This window comes from Rutilus rutilus (assembly GCF_951802725.1).
Source record: "Rutilus rutilus genome assembly, chromosome: 3".
In the NCBI taxonomy this organism is placed as follows: Eukaryota; Metazoa; Chordata; class Actinopteri; order Cypriniformes; family Leuciscidae; genus Rutilus; species Rutilus rutilus.
In genome coordinates, this window is record NC_140211.1 from 33,989,598 (window position 1) to 34,002,205 (window position 12,608).

At 37.0% G+C, this 12,608-nt stretch overlaps 1 protein-coding gene across 1 annotated transcript in view; it reads right to left on the bottom strand.

Moving 5' to 3' along the window:
• The window catches only part of LOC311288215 (neural-cadherin), a gene marked incomplete at its 5' end in the record, with an annotated part of 267,805 nt that overhangs the window by 101,185 nt on the left and 154,012 nt on the right, over positions 1-12,608 (bottom strand). Inside the window, 6 exons of the mRNA XM_084405506.1 lie at positions 1,720-1,847; positions 4,300-4,549; positions 6,105-6,272; positions 7,820-7,992; positions 9,782-9,952; positions 10,795-10,963. Coding sequence (XP_084261632.1) covers positions 1,720-1,847; positions 4,300-4,549; positions 6,105-6,272; positions 7,820-7,992; positions 9,782-9,952; positions 10,795-10,963 — 1,059 coding nt within the window. The remainder of the gene's footprint in view (positions 1-1,719; positions 1,848-4,299; positions 4,550-6,104; positions 6,273-7,819; positions 7,993-9,781; positions 9,953-10,794; positions 10,964-12,608) is intronic.

A 12,608-nucleotide genomic window follows, 5' to 3' on the forward strand; every position in this document is an offset into this window, starting at 1 on the left:
TCTCTCTCTATATATATATATAATGATATATGTGAATGATAAATGGCATAATTTCAATTCAGTATCCATTCAGAGGGCTGCTGAAAGGCCCCTTATAAGGAAGAGAGGGAAGAAAAATACTAACACAACCTTTCATCACACCCTTTTGAATCAGCCGACAGAGAACACACTACCTTAAAGGGACAATGTGTAGTTTTTTAGGTATTTTATTATCTAAAATCAATATTTTTATTCTTAAATATGTCCTCAATGGTGTACAAATACCTCTGCCAATTATCTGACTTATCCTCGTAAACGAAGAATTTATTATCTTTATATATATGGGACGGGTAGGTCCACGGAGGCTTCCATGTAGTTCCGCCATCTTGAAAAACTATAATAGCAGAGAGGGACAAAAAGTACTAGGCCAACGCGTTTCCACAACGCGTTTTCGTTCAGAGCCAGCGTCACGTGACTGAAGCCAGCAGAAGCGGAGGAGCAGAGCAGAGAGAGGCGATTGTCACTGCCCCGGCAAGTTTAAAAGGCTGCACTGTACGGTTAGTCACAGGATAAGGAGTCCTCGTCGTCGAAAAAGTCCAAAGTAGACCGTAAAAACGAAACGTGACCGGAGATTACAAAAAACAAGGGTTAATGTCGGGATAGCTTTTCCCAGGTGGAAAGAGCTAATGCAGGAGAAAGCTTTCAAAAGGAACCCTGAAGTTGCCTACTTTCTTCTCGACAGGTAAGTCAATGTTACGGTCTTAATTACAAGCTTTTTTCATTGCTTGGTTGTGTACTTTATTATATAGACAGACAGTATAACTCGATGAAGTGCTATTAAAAGACATCCTGTCATAGCTTTATGGTACGTAACGGCTACCGTAGATGCAACACGCATTTGAAAAAGTGAGGCGCTGGAGAGCATTATTCGTTTGAATGCAAAATACAATTTCACCGCTAGATGGGAGAAATTCCTACACATTGTCCCTTTAAAATAAAAAAAAATAGCTTTCATTCAGCAAGAATGCGTTAAATTGATCAAGTGATTGATCAGGTATAAAACTATGATGTTACAAAACATATCCCAAGTAAATGCAGTTCTTTTGAAGATTATATTCATCAAAAAATCCTAAAAAAAAGCACAACTGTTGTCAATATTGATAATAATAAGAAATGTTTCTTGAGCACCTAATCAGCATATTAGAATGATTTCTGAAGGATCATGTGACACTGAAGACTGGAGTAATGATGATGAAAATTTAGCTTTGCATCACAGGAATAAATTACATTTTAAAAGATTAAACTAGAAAACAGTTATTCTAAATAACATCTCAGAATATTGCTGTTTTACTGAATTTTTTGATCAACTGCAGCCTTTATGAACATAAAAGACGTTTTTTTCAAATCTCTGAACAGAATGTATGCGGTACAGAATGTTATTTATGTAAACAATAAATAAATCTAAGACGTACAGTATATCATGTTTGCCCTCCCACTGAAAAATGACACAAATAATGCAAAGAAACAGTAGTCAGTGTTTTATCAGTATATATAAGCAGGTTTTGGAGGTCATGGTGTGATACAGTGTATAGAGTATTCTATTCATCCTGATTCTATTCATCCTAATTTTACAGCTTTCAACAGTGAGCATAATGCTTAGAATAGTGTATATGTACAGTGTTTACAGATTCAAATACAGAGGGTGACTAGCTAATTCAATAGAAAAACACAATTTCATACCTTCCCATTTAGCCCCAGGTCAAGATCATTGGCTGACACCTGGAGAACTGGAGTCCCAATTTCCACCCCTTCAGTCACAGATGCCTCGTATATGGAGGAGGTGAAGAACGGGACGTTGTCATTGACATCTGTGAATAACAGACAGCCACACGGTCACATTATAATTAAAACATCGCCATATCGGTGGGCCCAGGTTGAATACCTTTAAAAAAAAACTAAACAGACAATTGATGTAAAACTTTTCATCAGTTTTCTTTGGTTGTTGCATAAAGAAACACTTTTTTTATGGCTTTATTGAAGGTCTGTTAAACACTGATATGAATCTTAGGCTCTATGTCATTCAAAGAAACTGAATAATGTGGCCTTGGTTGCAGAGAACGGCAGTATTCATGTGAATCAAAAAAAATATTATATAATTTTTTGTTTTTGTTTTGTTGTGCAGCATTAATACAAAAGTTTGGCATCTTAAATATGTGGAGATTCAGCCACCTGACTATGACAGTGCAGAAATATCATTTGGTAGCTTGAGGGAATTTAAAACTCTGGCTTTCCATCAGAACAAATCAGACTTATCTAAACTCTGACATTATGTCTTATCTAAGCCTTATTACATTAGTGGATTCTGTGTGTTCAAGAGGAAATTAATACCAAGACTACTCTTCTAAAAAGTGCTTCTCTCAGTACCAGAAGGGACATGAGGACATTGGAATTTAGGGTAAGATCTTTAATGGGTTCAATGATTCCAGACACTAATCACCATCTGATGCACTTTGAGGTTTTAATTTTCTATCAGCCAAAGCCGTAAACCATGAATTAAACAGGAAGGCCAAATCCATTACAACCTCCTCCCTCCAGCACTCCCTCGTTTTGCTCTTTCGCTCTCTCTCTCTCTCTCTCTCTCTCTCTCTCTCTCTCAAACACGGTACTGGCTGTACTCTTAAATGGAGCAAGAAGCACTGGTGTAAATAAGTCAGAAAGAACAGAACAGATTAATTATTTGTCCGTGGCTTATGCTGAACGATAGTGTTTTACCCTTCAGATCATGGAACTGATCCTGATCAGGTGCAAGTGTCCTGCTCCAACAACTCCAGATGCATTAACATCTTGTAAGTACTGTAACTGTAGCTAGATCATTATAAAGAAGCAGTCATAACTAGGGGAGAGCACAGGGTTCATCCATGAAGAGAGAGCTAGATTAACACTGCGGGGCAAACTCTGTAAATTACAGGGGGAAGTGGTAAGACTTCCTGCAGTGGAAGAGATGAACACAGAGGAATACTTAAGTAGAGGCGAACAGGGTGGGATGAAATAAAGGCTATTAAAGAGTTGTGTATATATATAGGACACATTCTGCAGTGATCAGAACTTAAGAGCATGAATGGATTATAAAATGAAATTAATTAAAACATATTTTCTCTCATTTAAGATAGATTAAAAGCTGTCATTTTAAATGTATAAAGATATAAAGAAACTTCCTTGTAAATTGTTTTGATGTGAAATAAGAAAGTTCCTTTAAGAAATATACAAGGTTTGTGAACAAGCTAGTAAACCGACAGCACCACAGGAACTACACCCACAGTTCACTGTTAATTTGAATCAGTTCAGTCTAACAGCAAATTGTATGTAATGTTTATATGTACTCTAAAATCTGCAATTCAGAGAAAATATCCATTTGCGTCACATGTATTCTGAATATTATCTCTAAGCATGCGAAGAGCTGCATTTCATGTACACGCTACCCTTTGGATTTAATTATAATCAACACTGTGCATTTATTTAAGTTCTGCCGGATACATCAAAGCCATGTTGAGATGTTTCTGGTCAATGTAACATCTACATTATGTCCTTTATTTTAATTTAGTTTTTAACCACATGCATGAGTCCTGCTTGTGCATACAGAACAATGTACTTTTGAATCTGATCTGGATCTGAAATGTTAACATGGAAGTAACTTTCTATGTTTAATGGTTTAAAAAAAGACCTCTTTTAAATTGGATTGAGCTAAATCAGTTCACATTAAAGCACCCCTATTATGCGTTTCTGAATACCTTTCATGCAGAGTGTAATATAGCTGTTTGTGAATGTAAAAGGTCTGCAATTTTTTTAAAGATCAAAGTGCATGACATATTAAAGACTCTGAACTGCCTGAAACGAGTCATCAGTACTTCCAGTCTCATTTCCTGTTATAAACCCTACGTCACCATTATAAAAATTCAACCATGCATAACCCCCATAGGTTTGCAACACATTTTCATAATGCCAGCTCATGGTCTTCAGCAGTGTAGGCTCTCGTAAAGGAGGGGTTTAGAGAGGCTGAATCTTCAAACAAATCCGTTTCAGACTCTGAGAAATGAGGCGATGCACAATGTATATTATGAGAAAATAAACTTTTTTTTTTTTTTTTTTTTTACCATAGATGCATGTTGTAGGAGACCTCCAAAACAGCATAATAGGGGCACCAGGGAATGTTTGTCATTCTGGTTGACATATATACTAATACACTGCACATATACACTGCCATTAATAAGTGTAACATGTTTCTCATGACAACCTCTCAGATACTGTGTAGATGACCTTTACCTGTGATGTTTATGTGAACAGTAGTGAAGGCCGCCAGGGGTACAGGAGCCACGTTCTGAGCTCGAACCCTGAGCATGAAGTTGCGTGTGGTCTCATAGTCCAGGGGCTCTGCAACAAGAATAGAGGCGGAGCCATCTTCACGATTCGGTGTAAGGTAGAAACGAACAGGCATGTTGCTCTCTGGCACCAATCCATCCTCCAAGTTATAAGTCACCCTCGGATCACCCAGCGGAGAAGTGGCCTTGATAGTCTGACAGGGGAGAACTGGTTTAATATTCATGTATACAGTACCCGTTCAAAAGTGTGTGGTCAGAAAGATCTGAAAGAATGAATCAGGTTTTTTTCGGCAAGGATACATCAAATTCATCGACAGTAATGACATTTACACTGTTACAAAAAAGTAATATTCGAAATCAGTTCTGTTTTTTTGAACGTTTTATTCATCAAAGAATCCAGATTATTTTATTAGTCATAGTTATTTAAAATTGTAATAATATTTCACAATATTATTGTTTTACAGTATTTTTTATCAAATAAATTCAGACTTGAGCATAAGAGTTTTTTTCAACCACAAACTTTTGAACAGTAGCCAATTTCATATATACTATTCATATATTTTATAATATTTCATGTTCGTATAACTGGTCTATTTAAAAATAATAATACTAAGCAATGTTATAAAAAACAAAGCAGGTTGATCTGCATCTTAAACATCAAAGGCTTCTCTTTCTGTCCTAAGAAAATGTAGTCGCTGTCTTTAAATATAACAATTGTGAAACTCTCTGTTAATAGGGCAACTGTAAAGAAATCACCAGATCAATTAAAGACTTCCTATACCAATAATAACACAAATAACATTTAAATACAAGATCAATAAGGAGAACAGCAAGCTTTATCTCAGAACAGTTTTCTATTTTTGTCTTATTTCTTTTTTCTTTTTTTTTTGTCCTTTGTTTGTTTATGCTTCTCTTCATAAAATGCTCATCTGCCTTAATAATGGATTTAATGACAATAAATGTATTCCAGGAAATTCAGCAAATTAATACTTTCAGTGCATTTGTAACCAAAAAAAAAAAAAAAAAAAGGAAATGTCCATAAATTATCCAATGATTGGCTGACTTCCTAAATAGTGCATGTAATAAAGCAGCATCCTTAAAATTTGAAGCAGAGAATCAGATGATTCATGCTAGGGATACAGAAGCTCTGGCAGAAGAAAATGGAAAATCCTACAGCATTTTACCATTAGTTTTAAATGGATTATGTGAGTGTGTGTACATCTGTGACTGTGTGTACTTGTGGATGTGTTTTGTGACAGGCTGTGTTAAGACTCTGTGTGTTCGAGCAGAAAGCACAAACTGTCAGTTGTAACCGCCAGTACATGACAGTAAAGTTGACAGTGTCTGGGAACTCAAGCCCCTCAAGGAATACCCACAACCTTATTGTGGGATTAAAACCTATCCACATCCATCATAGCATTCCTTCAATGCACACATAAAATACATAGTAATTAATGGAGTGCCTCACAGGTGTGCCTCAAAGGCCAAAGTAATAAATCACTTAGTAGAAGCTATATGTTTATTTTGCCTCTTGCCTTTGGTCCTGCATTCATAGTATATTTAGCATTGGTGAAATCTACACCTTATGTAATAAATATCTGTGGAATCACTGAAATTCATAGCTTTTTACCCTGTATGGCTTTGATCCTGTTATTAATTGAAGTAAAAAGCAGGCATAAATCTGCATAACTGACATAGCTGTAGAGCTCTAGTAGATTATAAGTGTTCAGCGTTATGTTGAGTACATACCACAACTGGAGTGTCTCTGACAGTGTTTTCAGGTATGATGACCTCGTATTTGTCTTTCTCCCACTGTGGAGGCTGATTCTTCACATTAGTGATTGTGACTGCCAGCTCGACTGAACTGCTCCGATTCCCTCCATCTGTAGCGATGATCTGCCTGCTGATGTAGGTCCTCTGGAAACAATCAAACACATTTATTGATGATCATGTCAAATACAACGCAAAATTGGAAAATTTTAAATATACTAAGACAAGTGTTTTCAAACTGGAGCCCAGGGTGAAATATTTGAATAAAAAAAAAAAAAAAAAGAACACAAAAAATAGCTTTTACAAAATATTTCAGGGATGTCACATTTGGCATGTTTTCCTAAGTTATTAAATACTTTTAATTTTACTTTTAAACAGCTATCGTGTTTTTCAGGAGCTAATTACCCTCCTCCATCCCCAGCTCCTCCTCTTGTCCAGCTAGGATTCAGCATTCTGATTCCCCTTGAATCAGAATAAATTCTCGAATTATGTTGTACTTTAAAATCTTGAATTAATAATATCTTCAATACATTCTTGCTGGTTCTGTTCTGTTTACCCTAAGGGGGGTTATTGCTGCTCTCCCTGCTCTTATCCATGCTAGGCTGCATGGATGCACAGGGAGTTCTTGCCCAGAACAGAACCATACCACCAATGCAAACTGTATACTAACTGTCAATCGTATTTGACGACAGTGGTCCTGACAGAATTGCTGTTTCAAAGTGTATAAAAGTGTTCTTTTTTTTCTATTGACAGTCACTAGATCTTAACTAAAATACACACTCACAAAGCTGTCTTCATTTATTTTTTAAGAAGTGGGTCCTCCGGAAAGAAAATCAGAATATCCTTGGCATCCAAACATTTTAACAATCCCAGTACTACGACACCAAGGATGACCTTTAAATGGAACTGTGTCAACACAACAGATAGATACATCATTGTATTTGTTGTCATCTCACTGCAGATGCATACATCTGCTTCGAAAAAGCAGGCCGTCTGCATGTAGAATGATGTGAAATGACAGCTAAACAATTTTCGCCCACTCTCTGTAATCGCACAAAGAATGTATACAAACGCTCAAACGCAGAGAAACAAAAAGTCACCATATGCACCAGCTGACACAAGATCTTGGTAGTCATACAGTTACAAAGGTCTTTTGTCAAAGGTGGTCCGATATCAGTGGCATTCAAACCGAAACATCTACTCTCACACATACAAACACCCCAGCAATAACCATTATTAATGCTTAAAAAAGTCTTTTGTATTTCAGTGCAAGATTATTTTAGATATCAACTTTACAGAAACAAGCAGAATCCATAAAATACCTTGTTACCATCGTTATATCATGTGAGCGGAGTGCTGTGAGAAACTCTTGTGGACCTGCTAAATCATTCACAATGCGGCATCTTAAAACTTCACACAGGAACTATATAAAATTCATGTTGCAAATGCAATTTTGGATTTCTTTCCACACACCTCAAACTCCTGCCCTCTATGAGGGTTTAATGATGAATCATTCTGCTGGAAAGTATTCCTGAGAAAGCTCAAGTCTGAAACTTGCTTTTTAAAACTCTTCGACTGTGTGGAGCACCCACACACAATCACACAGGTGAACTCAAAATCACTTTACATTTGAACCATGAGGACTTTACTCGGTTCCATCTGAGCCCAAGCCGGCTCTTTGGAGCAGGACTGACCTGAGAGATAGGCTGGTTTACATAGATCCAGCCAGTGAGTGGATTGACTCGCAGATACTCCGGCTGCTCCTCGGACATGGAGTAAGTGATGGCCGCATTAGTGCTGTAATCATCATCGTGTGCAGCCACTCGCAGAAAACTGGTACCAATCATGGTGTCCTCGCGCAAGAAGTCTGTTAGAGGGAAGACACTGATTATTTAACATGCACTGGAAACACTGTTCTGCTGGCGCGAAGACGAAAAGCTTTGATAACTGTCATATCCACCAATCCTATCTTTGAAATTGCATATGAAAGACACTTTGATCAATATGAACCAAAATAATCATAAATTAATCAATCAGTTTCATATATAATTCTGTGATGTAGTGTTAGGAATATGTAAGGAAAATTACTTTTTTGATCAACCAGCTTCATCAGAAAGATCATGCTGGTCGACCAACAACAGAAGTTAGTCCACCACCTAAAATTAGGCTAAACCAATACAAACCAGCATAACGACAATCTCCTACATGTTAGTTAGTTAGTTTTTTTTGTCTTTTTCTAAGAAGCTGGGAGAGCAACAAGACACTTTTGAAGATTGTTTTAATTTCTGTGATGTCCCAACACATAGCCCCGCCCACACTGAAATCTCATTGGACTGAGCTAGTACTGCTCATGCATATAAAACATCGATGGACGAGGACAAACTTCTTGTGAAAGTTTAGAATTAATGTCTTACAAGTTAGTTATCCATTTTGTTTTATTCCTTTAAGATGGGTCTGACATTAAGTCAGATACAAAAAAAACTATTTTGAATAAATAAAAAAAAAGATAACCATTTGGCTAACTTCTAGTTGGTCTAACTAGTTCTTAAGGCACTTAAGACCTACTGTATAATAAGAAACTAAAAACTGAAAACTGTCATCATTTACTCACCATGTCGTTCCAAACTCATAAGAAAAATCTTCAAAACACAAATTAAGTTATATATTAATTGAAACCTGAGTGGTTTCTATCCCTTCATTGAAAACAAAACTTAAAAAAGTAATAAAGGTGTCATAAAACAAATCCATATGACTTTATCGCTTTAATCAAAGTCTTATGAAGAGATACAATCACTTTATATGATAAAGAGATTTAATTTAGGCTTTTTTTTTTTTTACATATAAATACACGTACACAGAGACTATCACATATGGTAAACACGAAAGCTCATGCATGCAAACCTCATTGGTTTTTCATGCATCACTTTCGTGTTTACCATACTGAATGTGTTTGTATGTGTCGAAACATATAAAGCAACCCTATCTTTTCAGAAGACTTGGATTAAAGCACTCGATTCAAATGGATTCATTTTTACAATGCCTTTACAAACTTTTTGAATCTTTAGTAAGTTTTGGTTACCTGATCTTTCAAAAGAAGGACAGAAACTAAGTTTAATTTAAAATATCTTAATTTGTTTTTTGTTGAATATTAAATAAAGCCTTTTGAGTCTGGAAGGAAATGAGACCTTAACAGAATAAAAAAATGTTTGGTGACCTATTCTTTAACATAGTGGCCTTGTTTATGCAACTGTGTCCAGATACTATATAATAAACCCCTCAAGTGCCATAGGGAAAAGCATGAGTTGTGCATAAGAATTCTAAATTTAATGAAAATGGAAGGCATGTGTTTTAGTTTTATACTCTTCAGCTACAATGCGTTGAAAGAAATCTGATCTGAACTGTTCTGAACAGAGATAACTTTTTAGTGATTGTGTTTTGTGAATGACTGTCACGTCTTATTTTCGTATTTGATGTGGACATTCTTTCTTTTCTTTCTTTTTTTTGCTGGAATCTTCCCATAAAGCACCTGGATAGGAAACGGAAGCTTGGAACAACATGGATATGTAACTATACTTTGTGCCTATACTTATTAGTCCTGTACAATTCAAGAGGTAAGAAACATAAAAGATGCTGAAAAGAAGTTGCTTATCACTCACATTCGTAGCGCAAGTTCTCAAATTTGGGGTTGTTGTCATTTTCGTCAAGGATCAGAATGTTGAGTTGGCAGATGCCTATGAGGGGGTCCGCCGCTTGGTCCGTGGCCGTCACCGTTACTGCATACTCCCTCTGCCTCTCCCGATCAAACTTCATAGCAGTTACGATAACACCTGAAATAGTACCTCTGTTACCATGGAGATTCTGTTCACCAATAGACACTATTCTATTATTATTATAAAAAAAAAATAAAAAAAATCCACAGTCCAACAGATAATTCAATATAGTTGCCTTTATTATGTGTCACAGTAAGGCTATATCTCCATTTAATCTTATATAATAAAGAACAAAATGATCTTTTGAAATCAAGCAAAAAACATTACTTAGACGCACAGCAGTATTGTGGGAAATATTCTTTCATTTTTGTGCTTTGAGTTCAGAGAGTCAAATCTCTCAACAGTTCTCCATTTGCATTTGAGAAGCCATTGCAAACGTGCCGCAAGTTTTTCCCACTGCAAACCATTCCTATTTTCTCTCTTTATTCTCCTCCATAAAAGACACAATGATTGATGTCCAATGAACAGTTCCATTTCATAAAGCATTCCATTTCTTTAAGAAGGGGGCTTGACACGACACATTTAAATGCTGTCTTTTCTCTCTCTTTGAGAGTAGGCATGTTTTGAAAGGCTATGATTAAAGTGAATAAAACTCAAGTGAGAATTCATGAAAATACTTCAAGGTAGACAGATGGACAGACAGACAGAGAAAGAGAGAGAGAGAGAAGGAGACAAGATGATGATGATGACATTATAAGAGAGTGCTTAATGAGACATATTTAAAAAAGGTTGTGTTAACTAGTTACCCCATCCAAAAAAAAATTCAATTTCAAATCCAGTGACTTATCTCAAATGACATCCGATGACAATGGAGTCATCTACTTTCATGATCTTAGTACAGTAATTGGGTATACACTGAACCATGAATGAGCATTGAATACATGTGCTTGAATCGTTACCTGTTTCTGGTTCAATGCTGAAGGCAGGAACAGTGCTGTCTTTATGCATGAAACCATACGTGACTTTTCCATTGGCTCCATCATCAGCATCATCTGCATGGACCTGCAGCACAAATGTTCCTGCTGGCTTATTTTCCAGAACTGAAGCCTTCTCCTTGTACTCTGCACACTGTGAGAGGAAAAAAAAAGAAAGACAAACAAACAGTTAAAGAAAAGGGTAAACAAAACATAATAAGGCTGCCTTCACTATTAAGATGTCTCCCAACGGACCAGATCACAAGTGGCCAGCTGAGATGCATTACTGTTTACACCTGGTGGAAATATGCGTCTCAAATGCATCTCCAGTCAAAATTTGGAAACAGACTTTTAAAAGCAGGATCTCTGAGGGCCACTGTGTTACTTATCTCTTTGTTTCTGTTGAGATTCATCTCTGTTTTATAATTGAAGCGCCCTTGAATCAATTCCATCCCACTGAATCTGTGGAGACGTCTGGAATAAGCCTTGATAATTCAGCCATGCTCCACCACCCACACACCTTCTTTATCCTCGCATGTGTGTGTGAGTGTGCGTAATCGCAAAAAAATAAAGCGCTGCCTCTCCATTACTGTGCTCAGCTTAGGATAGCTGAGGTTAGATGTGACTCTGGGAAAACAAATACAATAAATAAATCAGTTTAAAACACATGGCGAAAATTCCCAAATCAGTCCAACAGCTTCTCCTTTGATGGCCACTTCTGACACCTAATTAATAACAAGGGACCCGGTCCTGTCTGTGATGGTCTTTCATCCTGCAGCTAGCTAAAGCCCGGCGCCTAACTCTGTGTTGTTCAATCAGTAAGGTGAGCGTGAAATCCCTTAAGGTCGGAAGTGGAAACATCAAGCGCCGTAGCACTCGTGAGTCCATCTCACTGACCTCCTGAAACCTGGCAATAAAACACACATGCCGTGGGTCCACAATTAAGATAACTTCTCGGTGGAGATCCACGGCCTCTGATGTTCACAGATCCACGGGAACGGTTTGATATTTCAGAACACAGAAATGACGGGGGAATGGGGAAGAGGTTCAGGTGGGAGTTTTATAAAACAAACAACAATGAAATTCACTTCTTAGTCACAGCTCTTTTCAATCCTTAAAAAGATCATACAAAGGTATTCTAGGAAGCTAGAAAGGCAGGGGAAAGTAGAAAGCATGCAAATAATAGAATGAGTACAAAAACAGAATGGGGTTAAAATATCTGAAGCTGAACAGTGGCATTTTTTTTTTAAATATACATAAATTATTTATTTATTTTGCTTTGAGAAGTCTAGCTATGAGGTCTTTCAGCAGAGCAAGAACTGCTACTTTAGCTTCCCCACGCTGGCTCAAAAACTAAAGAGATGTCTTGCATCTCAGTGGACGCTAATTTACTTCACACCCTGCCAAGAGAAACTCAAACAAAATGCTCCACAGACCTGAAGATAAGTTTTTAAGTACTAAACATCGGCCCACGGCCAAGCATCACCTCACCTCACTGTGCAGCCTGGGGAGATTAAATATCCTCTAAATATCTCCAGTGTTGCACTCAACCCATATTTACAGGAGACATCAAGAAGCAAGCAGACCCATAATGAATCAGCACATATTTCAAACACTTAATTAAAACAGTCTTCAGCTGATCGAGCAGCAGCCCATGTTGCCCTGCTAATAATATCTCATGAGAAAAAAGAAAAAAAGGGGGAGTGGATAAAATGGAAAGTAAAGTAAAGAGGCACAAAATACATAGAGCGAATATGCAAGAGAGGGAGAAAAGACAAAAACTCTGTTCCAAAACCTAC